The sequence below is a fragment of the Panthera tigris genome, chromosome A1, assembly GCF_018350195.1.
Source record: "Panthera tigris isolate Pti1 chromosome A1, P.tigris_Pti1_mat1.1, whole genome shotgun sequence".
In the NCBI taxonomy this organism is placed as follows: Eukaryota; Metazoa; Chordata; class Mammalia; order Carnivora; family Felidae; genus Panthera; species Panthera tigris.
The window spans coordinates 352,634-371,033 of record NC_056660.1 but is presented as its reverse complement, the minus strand read 5'-3'; the positions used below and the strand labels follow the sequence as shown (position 1 = coordinate 371,033).

Sequence of the window (18,400 nt, the reverse complement as noted above, 5' to 3'; positions counted from 1 at the left end):
TTGGATTCTGTGTCTCCCTCTCTCTCTGCCCCTCCTCCAATCATGCTCTCTCTCTCTGTCTCAAAAATGAATAGACATTAAAAATAATGTAAAAAAATAAATGAAAATAATTAAAAAGAGGCAATTTTCCACAGAAGTCTCCAAAGGGGTGCCTGGGTAGCTCAGTCAGTTAAGCATCTGACCCTTGATTTCAGGTCAGGTCATGATCCCAGGATCATGGGACTGAGCCTGTATTGGGCTCCATGCTGTGTGTGAAGTCTACTTAAGATATTCTCTCTCTCTCCCTCTCCCTCCCTCTGTCCCTCTCCCCTGCTTGCACACTTGCTCTCTCTAAAATTTAAAAACTTATTTTTAAAAAGAGTCAAAATATATAGGCTGATGAATATAGAACTTTAACTTTGTATTTTCTTGAATGTTCTTAGCAATTATAAAACGAATCAAAAAAGCTTTATCTTTTGTTAAGCTGCTTTAAGACTCAGCAGCAAAAATTCAAAATTTCAGGTTCCAACTAGAAGTATGTTTTCTCTAACGTTTTTACCTTCAACAGTAGGTTATAATATACTGACTATGAAAGATGATAAAACTTACCTCACAATCAGGACATATAATTGTGTTGTATTCTTCAGTTATTAACAAGCACAGTTCACAAAAAGCATGTCCACATTGAAGTTCATGGTGGTGACCTATGAAATGAAATTCTGCTGTGAATTAAACTGTCTATAGTTTGTTAGCATTGAATGTGCAGCATTAATCAGAGGGAAAAGTTAAAAGAGGGACTCTTACATGGGAAGAGATATCAAGTTTCATTAGAAATGCAGGACCTGTTAAACAAAATTCAGTAGAAGCTATTAAGTCTGAAGGAGGGAAAAAGTCAAATTGAAAGCCAAGCAGGGCTATGTAATATTGTTTGCATTAATTTAGTTTCTGGTACCGATACTACTTCGAATTTGCCGTATATAATCATACAAAATGTTCTGACATACTTCATTTGATCCTTGTACATATCACAGCCAAGTAGGCTTAGGAAGGTTACATTCAACTTAGAAATGGATAAACCTTTTGGTGATGTGGCTAAATGGTATAATCCAGACTCCAGCCTAGTTCTGTATCCAAGTCCAATACTCTATTTGTTCCCATTGCCTCTAATTTATATTTCCAATCATGTGAAGGGAACAGGGAGGGCAGATATGAGACATTGGCAAGACCTCTCTCTTACAATGACCTAAGATACTTGACAGAAGCCAGATGCTACTACTGTCACACATACATGATCCACATAATTTCACAAACCTAGCATTTATGAGGGGAAATACCATAATCCTGAGTGAAAGCCTAATATCAAGATTTTAATGCTGTCAATAGAATTTAAAGCTTATCATAGTAAACATATTTGTTTTAGCTATGTAACTTCAAAAAGTTGTCATTTTAAAACACTTTGTAAGAAAAAAAGGAAAAGCACTAGATAAAATCAGTTATATTTTATTGCCAAAAGACAGTGTTCTTGCTGATTTATAAGAATTACATCCTTTTGATAAAAAAGCTTTAGTTTGCAAGCCAAGTGAAATATCTGAAACTTGTTTATGACCAAGCTAAATTTTACAGCTCTATTTAAATTTCAGAGATAATATTGCCAAATAAATCAAAACTGTTTAACTGTTCTATCCTTATACAATTTCTGATATTGTACCAGTCTAATCTGTGATACATCATAGCTTACAAAGCACTTCCACAATTTTATATGCCTAAATACCACCTAGTATTTCTGAGCATTGTAATACAAACATATGGAAGCATGAGTGATTTTAAAAGGTCATGTTCGTAAACTTCATCTGGTGATGCTTATTTGATTCAAACAATGGAGATTTTCTATGCGACAGCTGTGATAAAAAGAGTAGGAGAAACTTGGCTCCCCACCTTAAAACACAACTAACCAACTTTTTCTACAAAGGTTCACTCACATCTCTCAAATGGAGTCCATCTCGGAGGGACTGAGAAAATGAACGATTTTCACTATGAAAGTATAAATGTTAAGGAGTCACTGGAGTGGTAATAAGACTTTTCAGCAACTGCAGTTTGAAATTCAACAACTCCTGCCAGAGACAGCACTCTGAGGCATTTTAAATTACATTAAAGTAACCTGAAAGTGTTTTCACTGGAGCAGATTCTAAATCCATAGGAGTGCAGTGGATTTCCCCCCTTGATGAACAAAGGAAAAACACAAGATGCACCAAAAGAGTGAACTGTTTCCCAAACAATGCCTTAAGCCAAACTGAGCGATAACGCTTCCCTCCCAATGACAAATATCTGTTTTCTAATCCTGGAACATTTTAAAGTGGTCTACTCGTTACTCCTCCTGCAACAAAATCTACACAAGCAAATCAAATTTGGTTACTTCTTGATCACAAGACAATGGGCTAAATTTTTACATCTACCCTTTCATGAATCTGTGAACCCGGGGGAGTTTTTGAACTAACGCTCAAGAGAGCTCACACACCATTCCCTAATAGAATCAGTGAAAAAGGGAGAGAAGCAGGTGCCAAGTGGAGAAAGCTTCGGAGAGGTACGGAGCCACCCTGACCACAGGGGACGTCTCTGCTGCCCCGAGGGTGGGCTGCAGACACGCAGGGAGGCCTGTGCCACAGTTCTCCAGGTCCACCTTGCTGTAACTGAGCAGCGCCCCACGCTGCCAGCCCACTCGGCTCCCAGCCCTCGGGACAGGCCTTGCTCTCCGTCTCCAGGCCCAGCAGCCTGACTGGCACAGAGCCTATGGAGGACAGATGGCCACGGCGGGGCTGGGCCCCATGGGCGTCTCCTCACCAGAAACTCGGGACTCCCTTCTTCCACACTGAGTGCACTGAATCTCGGCAGCGCCCCACGGCCGACTCTTCCTCCCCATCTGCCGATAGGCAGACAGGCTGAAACAAGCCGTCGAAGGTACTGCCGCCATGGCGGCCTCCTTCGGGATCCCAGGACGGGTACCACGTGCCAGTCCCGGCGTCCCTTGCGGCAGCGACCAATCCTCAGGGCAGGCGGCTCCTGATAGCCAATCAAAGAGTTTAGCCCGCCTTCTCAGCTTGCCACGCTGGGGCGTCCGGAATTCCAGGTGCGGGGGTGGCTGTTTTCGGCTTGGACTTGGGCAGGTCCAGTCTGAGGAAGGAGGCCACCGTCGGTCAGGGAAGGACCACTTACTTTCAGCTTTTTACCTAAAGCACGCTCCCGTAGCACTGTTACTGCATTCAAATTCAGATTTCGCGTATTATTACTTACATTGTTGTCGACTTTGCAGGTAGAAAACAATCTTTTGTATTGAAGTCATCCTTCTTCCCTCAATATATTAGGGCTAGAGGCCCTAAACCTGTGTGCTGGAAATGTGGGGGCTTGACTAATAGTAGCCTTAGTGGAGAACCTATCAGTATCTACCGGTGGGGAGATTCCGTTAACAATTTCAAACTAAAGTCTGGTCATCGTTAATAGTTGTTAATGGTATACAAGGCACTGCTGGGAGCAGTTGGGGATGCTAAGCATTTGTAAACTAACAGGTTCCTGCTTGGGAGGTATGTAGCCCTCTACCTCTAAAACGGTAACTTCTGCTGGGGTGGCTTGTGTTAAGTGCCAGAGGAGATTAGAGACAATAAGAATTACCGCATTCTGAAGAGATGATGTCTAGCCTTCCTAGAGGATATAGGGGTTTACATTAGACCTTAAAACCTGGGTGTGACTTTAAGGAGTAAACAGGACATCAGGCATTCCAGAGACAAAGAATGGCTTAAGCAAAGGAAAGTGGGAGATGCAGTGGCCTCTCTGGAATTTAATTTGTAGGCCATTAAGTCAGAGCATTAATTTCCTTAAAGTGAGCTTTTTGGGGAAGGTATATCGGGGTAGAATTTTGGGGAGTCTTCAATATTGGACTAAGGAGTTTGGACTTTACCTTTCAAGCGGTAGAGTGCTAGTGAAGTTGTAAGAGCAAGGGCTAAAGTAATTTGGTAGCAATGGGCCAGGTATATTGTGGAGGAAACATCTAGAGATGGCAGAGTGCCTTCAGAGGGTAAGAATAACTGCCTGCATATATTCCTTTTTTTCTCCTCTATTAAAAAAATAGAAACAAATATTATGTTCAGACATTTATCTCTTTGAATATTATTTCTCCCTTGTTATTTTTTCTGGCGCTCCTGTTAGACAGTAAATAGGGCCTTTTCATTCTATACCTTTCTTAACTTCGCTTTCATATTTTCCATTTCTTTATCTCTCTGCGCTGCATTCTGGGAATTTTTTTCAGATATCTATCCCTGTTAATCAATTCTGTCTTCAGCCGTACATAATCTGCTATTTAACATGACCACTGAGTTTTAAATTTTCAGTGACTATTTTATTCAATTCTGGATATTCTCTTTTTTTTTTAATTTCAAATTTTGCCTGATCTTTTTTGGAGAGAATTATGTTCCTTTCTCATGTTTTTTATTCCATCTTTTATTACTTTAATATTTTAAGCACACTTATTTTGTTATATAACCCCAACATTCCTTTTTCTGATATTCTTCAGAGGTATAAATATGCAATTTCTTATTTTTACCAATCCTCATTCGTGGTGATTTGTTTCCTCATATGTTTTGTAATTTTGGATTTTAAGCTCAGGTTTGAAAATGTTTATCTGTGGGAATCTTGTAAGGCCTGTATTAAGGATACATTTCCCCAGATTTCATTTTTGCTTCCTTTAGGCACCTCAATGCATGATGAATCTAGGAGCACTTTAATTTAATGTCTTGGCTTGTGTTTTGATAGGCTACCCTGATAGCATATTTCAAATCCCAAGCCTACCTGAAAGCATATATATATATTCTAGGTAACGGGGGAGATATTTTCCCCACCTAAAGGTATACAAGATAAACAGAATTCTTTACCTTTTAGCCTACCTGTTCACTCCTGCCATCAGTGTGTGAACCTAACCTACCATGCAACAGCTTGGATTAGCAGCTGTTTTATTTATTTATTTTTTGCCAATTCAATGCCTGTGCCACGATATCTCCTTGTGGCCTTACTTACCTTTCTCTAATGACTAATGAGTTTTCATGTTTATTATTCATTTAGACTTTCATATTCTTTTTTTGCCTTTTGGGTTGTTTGTCTCTTGACTGATTTATAGCAATTCTTTATTCTAGATTCCATTGCAAATATCCTTTCCTAGGCTATGATTTGTTTTGGGGTGTGTGTGTGTGTGTTTTACTTTATGATATCTCTTATTGTCCAAAAGTGTTGTATTTTACTATGGAATTTTCTTTAAGATTTGCAATTTGTGAATATTGTTTTAATATCTTTCCCCAAGCTAAATATTCATTGTATTTATTATCTTCTAGAAGCTTTATTACCTTCTCTTCTATTTTAAAATTCAGCTTTGTTGTCATTGGTATTTGCATAGGAGTGGGAGAAAGTGAGGTGCAAAGGAAATATCAGAACCCAGTAATTTGGTTGGGCAGGGTCTTGAACCTTGATTTACTCATTACATATGTGTCTCTATGTATACACCATTGGTGTAGTGCCATCTCAGAACACAGATACAGAGATAGATATTCCACATTTTATTATGACTTTTAAAAGTATCAAGTATATTTTAACCTTGGTTCTACTTTCGTTTCAATAAAACAGTGGATTTAACATTTATAAAAATTTTATTATTATTTTTAGAATGATATTTATTGTAAAATTGGTTTCCATACAACATCCAGTGCTCATCCCAACAGGTGCCCTCCTCAATGCCCATCACCCACTTTCCCCTCCCTCCTAACCCCCATCAACACTCAGTTTATTCTCAGTTTGTAAGAGTCTCTTATGGTTTGGCTCCCTCCCTCTCTAAATTTTTTTCCCCTCCCCTCCCCCATGGTCTTCTGTTAAGTTTCTCAGGATCCACATAAGAGTGAAAACATATGGTATCTGTCTTTCTCTGTAGGACTTTGTTCACTTAGCATAACACTCTCCAGTTCCATACACGTTGCTACAAAAGGCCATATTTCATTCCTTCTCATTGCCAAGCAGTATTCCATTGTATATATAAACCTAACTTCTTTATCCATTCATCGGATGATGGACATTTAGGCTCTTTCCAGAATTTGGCTATTGTTGAAAGTGCTGCTATAAACATTGGGGTACAAGTGCCCCTATGCATCAGCACTCCTGTATCCCTAGGGAAAATTCCTAGCAGTGCTATTGCTGGGTCATATGGTAAATCTATTTTTAATCTTTTGAGGAACCTCCACACTGTTTTCCAGAGCGGCTGCACCAGTTTGCATTCCCACCAACAGTGCAAGAGGGTTCCCTTTTCTCCACATCCTCGCCAGCATCTGTAGTCTCCTGATTTGTTCATTTTAGCCACTCTGACTGGCGTGAGGTGGTATCTCAGTGTGGTTTTGATTTGTATTTCCCTGATGAGGAGTGACGTTGAGCATCTTTTCATGTGCCTGTTGGCCATCTGGATGTCTTCTTTAGAGAAGTGGCTATTCATGTTTTCTGCCCATTTCTTCACTGGATTATTTGTTTTTCGGGTGTGGAGTTTGGTGAGCTCTTCATAGATTTTAGATACTAGCCCTTTGTCCGATATGTCATTTGCAAATGTCTTTTCCCATTCCGTTGGTTGCCTTTTAGTTTTGTTGATTGTTTCCTTTGCAGTGCAGAAGCTTTTTATCTTTGTGAGGTCCCAATAGTTCATTTTTGCTTTTAATTCCCTTGCCTTTGGAGATGTGTCAAGTAAGAAATTGCTGCGGCTACAGTCAGAGAGGTTTGTTCCCGCTTTCTCCTCTAGGGTTCTGATGGTTTCCTGTCTCACATTCAGGTCCCTTTATGCATTTTGAGTTTATTTTTGTGAATGGTGTAAGAAAGTGGTCTAGTTTCATTCTTCTGCGTGTTGCTGTCCAGTTCTCCCAGCACCATTTGTTAAAAAGACACTCTTTTTTCCATCGGATATTCTTTCCTGCTTTGTCAAAGATAACTTGGCCATACTTTTGTAGGTCCAATTCTGGAGTCTCTATTCTATCCCATTGGTCTATGTGTCTGTTTTTGTGCCAATATGATGCTGTCTCGATGATTACAACTTTGTAGTAGAGACTACAGTCTGGGATTGTGATGCCTCCCGCTTTGGTCTTCTTCCTCAATATTACTTTGGCTATTCGGGGTCTTTTGTGGTTCCATACAAATGTTAGGATTGCTTGTTCTAGCTTCGAGAAGAATGCTGGTGCAATTTTGATTGGGATTGCATTGAATGTGTAGATAGCTTTGGGTAGTATTGACATTTTAACAATATTTATTCTTCCAATCTGTGAACACGGAACGTTTTTCCATTTCTTTATACCTTCTTCAATTTCCTGCATAAACTTTCTATAGTTTTCAGCATACAGATCTTTCACATCTTTGGTTAGGTTTATTCCTAGGTATTTTATGCTTCTTGGTGCAATCGTGAATGGGATCAGTTTCTTTATTTGTCTTTCTGTTGCTTCATTATTAGTGTATAAGAATGCAACTGATTTCTGTACATTGATTTTGTATCCTGCGACTTTGCTGAATTCACGTATCCGTTCTAGCAGATTTTGGGTGGAGTCTATCGGGTTTTCCATGTTTAATATCATGTCATCTGCAAAAAGTGAAAGTTCGACTTCATCTTTGCCAATTTTGATGCCTTTGATTTCCTTTTGTGTTCTGATTGCTGATGCTAGGACTTCCAACACTATGTTAAACAACAGTGGTGAGAGTGGACATCCCTGTCGTGTTCCTTATCTCAGGAGGAAACCTCTCAGTTTTTCCCCATTGAGGATGATGTCAGCTGTGGGCTTTTCATAAATGGCTTTTATGATGTTTACGTATGTTCCTTCTATCCCGACTTTCTCAAGGGGTTTTATTAAGAAAGGAATCTGAATTTTGTCAGATGCTTTTTCTGCACCGATTGGCAGGATCATATGATTCTTTTCTTTTCTTTTATTAATGTGATGTATCACATTGATTGATTTGCAAATGTTGAACCAGCCCTGCAGCCCACGAATGAGTCCCACTTGATCATGGTGAATAATTCTTTTTATATGCTGTTGAATTCGAGTTGCTAGTATCTTGTTGAGAATGTTTGCATCCATATTCATCAGGGGTATTGGCCTGTAGTTCTCTTTTTTTGCTGGGTCTCTGTCTGGTTTAGGAATCAAAGTAATGCTGGCTTCATAGAAGGAGTCTGGAAGTTTTCCTTCCCTGTCTATGTTTTGGAACAGTTTGAGAAGGATAGGTATTATTTCTGCTTTAAATGTCTGGTAGAATGCCCCAGGGAAGCCATCTGGTCCTGGACTCTTATTTGTTGGTAGGTTTTTGATAACTGATTCAATTTCTTCACTGGCTATGGGTCTGTTCAAGTTTTCTGTTTCTTCCTGTTTGAGTTTTGGAAGTGGGTGGGTGCTTAGGAATTTGTCCACTTCTTCCAGGTTGTCCAGTTTGTTGGCATGTAATTTTTCATAGTGTTCCCTGATAATTGCTTGTATCTCTGAGGGATTGGTTGTAATAATTCCCTTTTCATTCATGATTTTATCTGTTTGGGTCATCTCCCTTTTCTTTTTGAGAAGCCTGGCTAGAGGTCTATCAATTTTGTTTATTGTTTCAAAAAACCAACTCTTGGTTTCATTGATCTGCTCTATAGTTTTGTTTATTTCTGCTCTGATCTTTATTATTGCTCTTATTCTGCTGGATTTGGGGTGTCTTTGCTGTTCTGCTTCTAGTTCCTTTAGGTGTGCTGTTAGATTTTGTACTTGGGATTTTGCTTGTGTCTTGAGATAGGCCTGGATTGCAATGTATTTTCCTCTCAGGACTGCCTTTGCTGCATCCCAAAGCGTATGGATTGTTGTATTTTCATTTTCATTTGTTTCCATATATTTTTAAATTTCTTCTCTGATTGCCTGGTTGACCCATTCATTCTTTAGCAGGGTGTTCTTTAACCTCCATGCTTTTGGAGGTTTTCCAGACTTTTTCCTGTAATTGATTTCAAGCTTCATAGCATTGTGGTCTGAAAGTGTTCCTGGTGTGATCTCAATTCTTTTATACTTATGAAGGGCTGTTTTGTGACCCAGTATGTGATCTGTCCTGGAGAATGTTCCATGTGCACTCGAGAAGAAAGTATATTCTGTTGCTTTGGGATGCAGAGTTCTAAATATATCTGTCAAGTCCATCTGATCCAATGTATCATTCAGGGCCCTTGTTTCTTTACTGATCCTGTGTCTAGATGATCTATCCATTGTTGTAAGTGGGATGTTAAAGTCCCCTGCAATTACCACATTCTTATCCATAAGGTTGCTTATGTTTGTGAGTAGTTGTTTTATATATTTGGGGGCTTCCGTATTCGCCACATAGACATTTATAATTGTTAGCTCTTCCTGATGGATACTCCCTGTAATTATTTTATAGTGCCCTTCTTCATCTCTTGTTACAGCCTTTAATTTAAAGTCTAGTTTGTCTGATACAAGTATGGCTACTCCAGCCATACTACTCTTTTGACCTCCAGTAGCATGACAGATGGTTCTCCCTCCCCTCACTTTCAATCTGAAGGCGTCCTCAGATCTAAAACGAGTCTCTTGTAGACAGCAAATAGATGGGTCTTGTTTTTTAATCCATTCTGATACCCTATGTCTTTTGGTTGGAGCATTTAGTCCATTTACATTCAGTGTTATTAGTCAAAGATGTGGTTCAGAGTCGTTGTGATGTCTGTAGGTTTCATGCTTGTAGTGATGTCTCTGGCACTTTGTGGTCCTTGCAACATTTCACTCACAGAATCCCCCTTAGGATCTCTTGTAGGACTGGCTTAGTGGTGATGAATTCCTTCAGCTTTTGTTTGTTTGGGAAGACCTTTATCTCTCCTTCTATTCTGAATGACAGACTTGCTGGAGAAAGGATTCTCGGCTGCATATTTTCTCTGTTCATCACATTGAAGATTTCCTGCCATTCCTTTCTGGCCTGCCAAGTTTCAGTAGATAGGGCTGCTACTATTCTTATGAGTCTACCTTTGTAACTTAGAGCCTGTGTATCCCTAGCTGCTTTCTGAATTTTCCCTTTATCCTTGTATTTCACCAGTTTCACTATGATGTGTTGTAGAGAAGACCGATTCAAGTGTACGTCTGAAGGGGGTTCTCTGTGCCTCTTGGATTTCAGTGCCTTTTTCCCTTCTCAGATCAGGGAAGTCCTCAGCTATGATGTTCAAGTAAGCCCTTAGCCCCTTTCTCTCTCTTCTTCTTCCTCTTCTGGATTCCTTTGATACGGATATTGTTCTGTTTGATTGCATCACTTAGTTCTCTAAATCTCCCCTCATACTCCTGGATTTTTTTTATCTCTCTTTTTCTCAGCTTTCTGCTTTCCCATAATTTTATCTTCTAATTCACCTATTCCCTCCTCTGCCTCCTCAATCCGTGCTATGGCTGCCTCCATTTTATTTTGCACCTCATTTATAGCGTTTTTTAGCTCCTCACGACTATTTCTCAGTCCCTTGATCTCTGTAGCAATAGATTCTCTGCTGTCCTCTATGCTTTTTTCAAGTCCAGCGATTAATTTTATGACTATTATTCTAAATTCTTGTTCTATTATGCTGCTTGAGTCGGTTTTGATCAATTTGTTAGCTGTTGCTACTTCCTGGAGTTTCTTTTGAGGAGAATTCTTCCGTTTCATCATTTTGCATGGTCCCTGGGGTAGCTCCAAACTGCAGGGCACTTCCCCTGTGCTGTCCAGAGTAACTTGTGTTGGTGGGCAGGGCCGCAGTCAGATCTGATGTCTGCCCCCAGCCCACCACTGGGGCCACAGTCAGACTGGTGTGTACCTTATCTTCCCCTGTCTCAGGGGCAGGACTCACTGTGGAGTGGTGTGGCCCCTGTCTGGGCTACTTGCACACTGCCAGGCTTATGGTCCTGCTTTGATGGGATCGGGCATATTAGCCGGGGGTGGAACCACAAGGTGCACAGGGGCGGGAGGGGCAGGCTTAGCTCGCTTTGCTGACAGTGGTCCCCTGAGGGAGGGGCCCTGCAGCACCAGAAGGGAGGCAGACCCGTTGGAGGGATGGATCCATAGAAGCATAGCATTGGGCATTTCCATGGTGCAAGTAAGTTCGGTGATGGGAACTGGTTCCCTTTGGAATTTCGGTTGGGGGATTGGAGAGGGAGATGGCGATTGCCAGCACCTTTGTTCCCCCTATGCCAAGCTGAGCTCTGTCTTCCAGGGCTCAACAACTCTCTCTCCTGGTGTCCTCTCACCCTCCCCACTAACAGCAGAGCTGTTCACTTTTACCATTCCAGATGTTAAGTCCTGCTGGCTGTCAGAACTCACAGAGTCCAGCCCCTCCACTTTTGCAAGCCAGATTTTGGGGGTTCTGCCTTCCCCGGCGGGCTGCCCCTACACTGCACCGGCTCCCTCCCACCAGTCTGTGTAGCACGCACCACTTCTCCACCCTTCCTACCCTCTTCCATTGGGCCTCTCGTCTATGCTTGGCTCCGGAGAGTCTGTTCTGTTAGTCTTCTGGCATTTTTCTGGGTTATTTAGGCAGATGTGGTGGAATCTAAGTGATCAGCAGGATGCGGTGAGCCCAGAGTCCTCCTACGCCACCATCTTCCCTCCTCCCAAATTTAAATTAAAAAAAATTTTTTTTAATTTTTTTTAATGTTTATTTATTTTTGAGACAGAGAGAGACAGAGCATGAACGGGGGAGGGTCAGAGAGAGAGGGAGACATAATCTGAAACAGGCTCCAGGCTCTGAGCTGTCAGCACAGAGCCCAATGCGGGGCTTGAGGGCTTGAATTCACGAACTGCGAGATCATGACCTGAGCCGAAGTCAGACACTTAACTGACTGAGCCACCCAGGCGCCCCTAAAAAAATTTATTTTTAATGTTTATTTATGTTTGACAGAGAGAGACAGGGCATTAGTGGGGGAGGAGCAGAGAGAGAGGGAGACACAGAATCCAAAGCAGGCTCCAGGCTCTGAGCTGTCAGCACAGAGTCCGACATGGGGCTCGAACTCACAGACCCGTGAGATCATGATCTGAGCCAAAGTTGGATGCTCAACCAACTGAGCCACCCAGGCACCCAGTCCCAAATTTAAATTTTAAAAAAAGGTACAGGTAATGCTCTAATTTCTGCATTTACTCAACTTCTTGGCCCTCAAGAAAATCCTCCTATAGGCTATCCCAGGGGTGGCATTCTGCCCATGCCTTCCTTTAAGAGAACAGAAAACAGATTTATTCAACTACTGAACCGGTAGTGATAGTGTCCTCTGGTTCTTGGGGAAGGGTAGTATTTTAATTCCAGGGCAATTAACATACAGTGCTGTGTCAGTTTCAGGTGTATTGTCTTCTAGTTCTTTTATATTCTTCATGGAGCTTAGTATACTTTTAGGCAAATAACAGGCTCTCAATACTCACAAAATAGTGAACAAATCAGACTAAGCACAGGGTAGGGGTGTGCTAACTGATTGATAGAGTAGCAAGTAGTCATTAACGGCCACTATAATTTGTAATTTGAGCACACAGAGAAATAATCTCTCTCCTCTTCATTCCCAAACTTCACATAAAAAGTAGTCTCTCTTAGAAGGATGTAGACTCCAAAATTTTCCTTCCAGTTAAGACCGCTTTTTTTCTCTTCAAAGAAAATGTTCATAATGTGTCCTTTCATTTATAATTTTATGAAGGTTTCCATTGAACATGTAAAGAAAGTAGAAAAATTCTAAGTTACTATGAATGTTTGGTATTTTTCCTACTCTGCTAAAATCCACTTTCTCTTCCAATGAAATGGTTTCAGAGATTCCAATAAAAGAGAGAGGAGGCAGTCTGGGATCCATCTTCATGGAATACCTATGCATTTTAATTATTTGCATATGATCTGCTTAGATTTTCACTCTGTTTCAGTGGGTTCCCTTGCATTTGTTAAAAGTGGGCTCCCTTGGGGCGCCTGGGTGGCGCAGTCGGTTAAGCGTCCGACTTCAGCCCGGTCACGATCTCGCGGTCCGTGAGTTCGAGCCCCGCGTCAGGCTCTGGGCTGATGGCTCGGAGCCTGGAGCCTGTTTCCGATTCTGTGTCTCCCTCTCTCTCTGCCCCTCCCCACTTCATGCTCTGTCTCTCTCTGTCCCAAAAATAAATAAAAAACGTTGAAAAAAAAATTAAAAAAAAAAAAAGTGGGCTCCCTTGCATTTCATTATGCTTCTACTACTGGAAAATGGGCATCTGTATGTTTTATCTTGTTTTGCCAATGGATCTATAAAGTGTAGCAGAAAATAGCATCTCTTGTTTAGGTTGTTTGATTCTGTATATTGTTTTTATTTATTTATTTATTTATTTATTTATTTATTTTTATTTATTTACATATTTAGGTTTTCTAAAAAGAGGGAAATACTCAAGAATAAAAGAAATCAACAGTGATTTTTTTAAAAAAATTTCTTACTGTTTCTGCTTCCCCTGCCCTAATTTCCTTGAAGTCTGACTTTTTTCTCCACTGGGGCAGCTCTCACCAAGTCTGGTGAGCCCCTTCTCAGTCCTCACTGTGCTGAGCCTCCTGCAGCATATCATATTCTAGAAATTCCTTTTTCTAAAACTTCCCTAGCTCTGTGCCTACCCTGAGCGGGGCAGAAAGCTGACATGTGGTGATATCACTGAAAAACAGTGACATATGATTGGGAGTCAGAAAAGCATAAAGAAAGGCAGTCTGTAACGATGCTAATAGATACGGGCCCTGGAATCAGCCTACTTGGGCATCGTCAAAGCCCAGCAACCGAAGAGCACCAGAAACACACCTGCAGTCAAACAAAGTGAGGTTGAGTTCACTTGCTGCTTCAAAGGAAAGAGGACACCAAGAAAATCATGGGGCTCTCAGTGCAGTAGAACTTGAAGAGTCTTGCTATAGGACCTGGTTTGTCCTGGGAGAGTCTAAGGAAGCTCCAGGAGAGCAAGAGTTAGTTTTGATTGCATGCCATCAAGAAACCAGGGCAAATTGGTGGTTGGGTATCTTGGTAATTTTTATCCAGGAGGTGGGGGGATTAAAGGGGGTGAAAGCTGTCATGTATAAAGAAACTCACATTAGCTGGAGAAGAGCAATATTTATTTCTAATCTCTTTCTAGGTTCAGACATGAACCAAGTAGTTGTATTTCCACCCCCTTTCCACCTTGGCCACAGAGTGGATGTATCTGAGTCATGTTTAGAGTCTTTGAAAATTATTCATGCTCAGTTGGGAATACTGTGACCTGTCAGCTTCCAGGGCTGTTTCCTTACCTACACAATTTGAATTTATTTAGCTGGTAAAGCCTTGTACAAATAACTTTCTCTCTCTGTACTTCAGTTTGCTCATTTGTAAGATAGTGATAGTAATATTATCTCACCTAATATAACTGTTGTAAAGATCAGAAGACTTAATACACATAAAATGGTAAGTATTGTGTGTCACACATAGTAAGCACTCAATAATTGGTAGCTCCTATTATCAATGTCATTCTCATGATGATCATTATCACAGCTTTCCATTAGCTTAGAGATGACTTCTCTGAAGTAAAATGCTTCCAAGCTGGCATGATCGCTTATGTACACACACACACACACACACATTTCCAGAGGCAGGATTTTTCCAATTCTGTTCTCTCAAGAAGCTGTTAAAAAGGCAGTGTTGGTTTAGATATGCTAAATAAGAAAGTCCTTCAACAACCGTGATGAGAGTTACATTACACTCAAAGTGCAGCTGAAACAAGGGGAAGAAGGCCAGGGAGGCCTTTCTTGGCTATGAAATCCTCCAACGATCTTTGCAAAGTACCCGTTTCCCCAAATTAATATGATCTGAGTCCAATAAGAATAATAATAAGCACAAATACAAATCACTGCAGACTGTTAGTCACCTAAAAATACCCTAGGATCTTCTGTACTAGGAGGGCAACCATATAATTTATCACTCAAACTGGGACACTTATGAAAATAAAATGAGGCCCTATTAATAATTGTGTTGAGATAAGAGGCCCAAACAAGGGTGTCCTTGGCTAACCAGGATGCATGGTCACCCTGTGCATTTGGTGAGACCTGGAAGAAAAAGCACAGGTCTGTGGGCCAGGACTCTCCATCCAAACATATTCATGGACCACTCATTTAGCCACTCTACACTGTGATCCCCTCAAATGTAAGAGAACAATAATGATGGCCTCTATCCATCTCAGGAGGAAGACATGAGGAAAGAGATGTTAGTACTTGTTTAAACCACATTTTATCAAGTGTGTGGCAACATATTCCTAATGTTATTCAACATTTTCCATAGGGGATCTGAGAATCTGGACTCTTAATAAATTACTGAAATAAGGACTTATGCTCAAAACCAGCAACCTTGCCCTACTTAGCAGTTGGGGCCAAATAACAACAGAATGTGGGGCTTTCTCAGGAGAAAGATACCTCCTTTAACCACCAACTGTTCAATCAGCTTCCATGGGGCCATTCCAGAAAGATGGTCCAATCTTCAGAGACTAAAACCAAATACTTAGACTATCTCCAAAATGGTTAGCTCCTCAATATGTGTCCTGTTTGTATCCAAAATGCAGTAGTTGTTTACCACCTAAAAGTGACAGATTAGGGACAACATGGCAAATTTGTACTGTCTTGGCCTTCTGATTCATCTGAATTCTCCAGAAAGTAGCAGCCATTCTATTTATATATTATTCAGCTAGCTCTTTCATAAACAGTAATTAGCCATTTCACATAGTGCGTTATTGGAGAGAGGGTGTTGTAGCCACTCTGATTAAACAGAATGGACCCCACCCAAAATTTGGTGATGTCAAAACCATACACCAAGAGGGTATGGAAAGATTTATTACTCACATAATGAGACTTTCTGCTTCCAAGTAGGTCCAAAAATGGCTTGTGAGAACAGAAAAAGGAAAGTAGGGGTGCGGATGAGTTGAGGGTTCCAAAAGAGAAAATACCCAGGCTTTTATTATCTTTTCCAGATGTGGGACCGAAAGAAAAGATGAGTTTAAAAGCTGTCAGCAAACATCAAAAAGAAGGAGTCTGACTCCTTAATACAGGGGGTATGTCTGAGTCAAGTTAGCTCAGTGGGACAAGGAAGGCAAGCATAAAGAAAAAACAGGGACACATCTGATCAAGGACTCTTATCCACATAAAGAAAGAACTCTTAAAACACAGCAAGTAAGAAACAATCCAATTAAAATATGGGCCAAAGACCTTAACAGACACTTCACCAAAGAAGATACACAGATAGCAAATAAACACATGAAAAGATGCTCCATATAACATGTCATCAGGGAAATGCAAATTAGAACAATGAGAAGATACCACTACACACCTATTAGAATGGCTAAAATCCAAAACACTGACAACACCAATTGCTGGTGAGGATATGAGCAACAGTAACTCATCCGCTGCTGATGGGAATGCAAAATGGCATAGCCACTTTGGAGGACAGTCTGGCAGTTTCTCAAAAATTAAACATACTCTTACTATATGACTCAGTGATCATGCTCTTTGGTATTCACCCAAAGGAGTTGAAAACTTAAGTCCACACAAAAACCTGCACATAGCTGTTTATAGGAGCTTTATCCATAATTCCCAAAACTTGGAAGCAACCAAGATGTTCTTCAGTGGATGAATGAATAAATAAACTGTGGTACCTCCAGACAATTGAATATTATTCAGTGCTAGCAAGAAATGAGCTATCAAGCCATGAAAAGATGTAGAAGAAACTTAACTGTATATTACTAAGTGAAAGAAGCTAATCTGAGATTACATACCATATGATTCCAACTATATGACATTCTGGAAGAGGCAAAACTATAGATACAGCAAAAAGATCAATGGTTGCTAGTGGTTGGGGAGGGGGAAGAGATGAATAGGCAAAGGATTTTTCAGGACATTGAAAATATTTTATGATATAATGATTTGTCTAAATCCATTGAATATATAACACCAAGAGCAAACTCTATGTTTAACTATGACTTTGGGAGATTATAATGTGTCAGTGTAGGTCTGTTCGTGATTACAAATGCACCATTCTGGTGAATGATGTTGATAATGGAGGAAGCTATGGGTGTGTGGGACGAGGTGGTACATGGGGAATCTTTCTATATTTCTCTTAATTTTATTACAAACCTAAAACTACTTTCAAAAAGAAAACAAACAACATCGCAAACAACACAGTTCTAGAAGCCCTACATGGTGCTAAAAACTGTGCCAGGCACTGACTACAGACAGGGTTTTATTTAGTGCTTATCATTTGCCAGACACTGTTCTAAGCACTTTTATATATGTTAACTCAGTTAATCCTCCCAACAACCTTGAGAGGCAGGTATATAGTTATCCCATTTTGCAAATGGGAAAACTGGGGCACAGAGAGAGTGAGTACATTGTCCAGGTACACATGATTAGCTTTAAGCAGCAGAGTCAGGAATCAGACCTAACCAGTCTGACTCCAGTCTGTGCTCTTAGCCACTGTGTGATACTGTCTCTCATAAAAGAGGGATCAGTCAATGCCTGTGAAACCCAAAGTTATTTCAGTTTCTTCTACTTGAAGAGAATGCACTCTCCAAGAATACTTTCCATAGTGATTTTTATATATTAACATAAAAAAGAAAACCTGAAAAATATGTGAATAGTCTTACACAATTTTTAAAATTCCATTTAGTTTTGTAGTATTGTGGGAATTAAAAGGCGGAAGTAGGTTTACTACTATTTATATTTTATGGGAAGAAAAACCACAGCTCTAAGAAGTTAGGTTTGGACTACAGACCACTGTAGCCAGACCTCTTCAGGACCCCTCATGCTTCACCTGGGCCAACCTCTGAAAGGTAATTTCAGGTTCATCCAAAGAGTAGACCTGGAAAACCTGCCGATGGAGAGCTCGCTTGCCATGTCTCATGTCTCACTCATGCGATATGAATGCTAAAGCAGTCTGGCCACCGGATTTTAGGGCACAAAGTGTAATGAGAAGGCTGCTGTAGTTTCCACCACACATTCATCTTTTTCAAGTGTATGCTGCCCCTGGCCACAGCCCCAAATTCTTTCCACTCATTAACATCTCCAGGAACATGGGAGGACAAGTGTTATTTAAGAACAGCATTAATACCTGACACTTGTTAACAGTGGACTGTTTCAAAGCCATTTCATACTTAATTCTCATAATAAATCTGAGGAATGATCTGGGTATTTTACAGGTAAGAAGAATGAATCTCAAAGAGATTCACTTGCCTAATGTCACACAGATAATCAATGACAAAACTGAATTTATCTGTCTCCTGGTATGGAGTATTTTTCATGGCCCCAGTGAATTCTTCATTCAAAATTCTTGAAAGATAGAAGGGACTAAGCAGAAACCCTGAGCAGGTTGGGAGTCAACAAGAGTCCATTCTAGTTCATGCGCTCACTGTGTGTCAGACACTG

At 40.5% G+C, this 18,400-nt stretch overlaps 1 protein-coding gene across 2 annotated transcripts in view; it reads right to left on the bottom strand.

Moving 5' to 3' along the window:
- The window catches only part of RNF17 (ring finger protein 17), a 112,656-nt gene extending 109,692 nt beyond the window's left edge, over positions 1–2,964 (bottom strand). For both annotated transcript variants that reach the window (XM_007087862.2, XM_042987154.1), the window contains exons 1-2: positions 2,818–2,964; positions 589–683 (exon numbers count right to left, since the gene is read on the bottom strand). In XM_007087862.2, coding sequence (XP_007087924.2) covers positions 589–683; positions 2,818–2,947 — 225 coding nt within the window. In that variant the 5' untranslated portion in view covers positions 2,948–2,964. The remainder of the gene's footprint in view (positions 1–588; positions 684–2,817) is intronic.
- Positions 2,965–18,400: the final 15,436 nt, after the last annotated feature.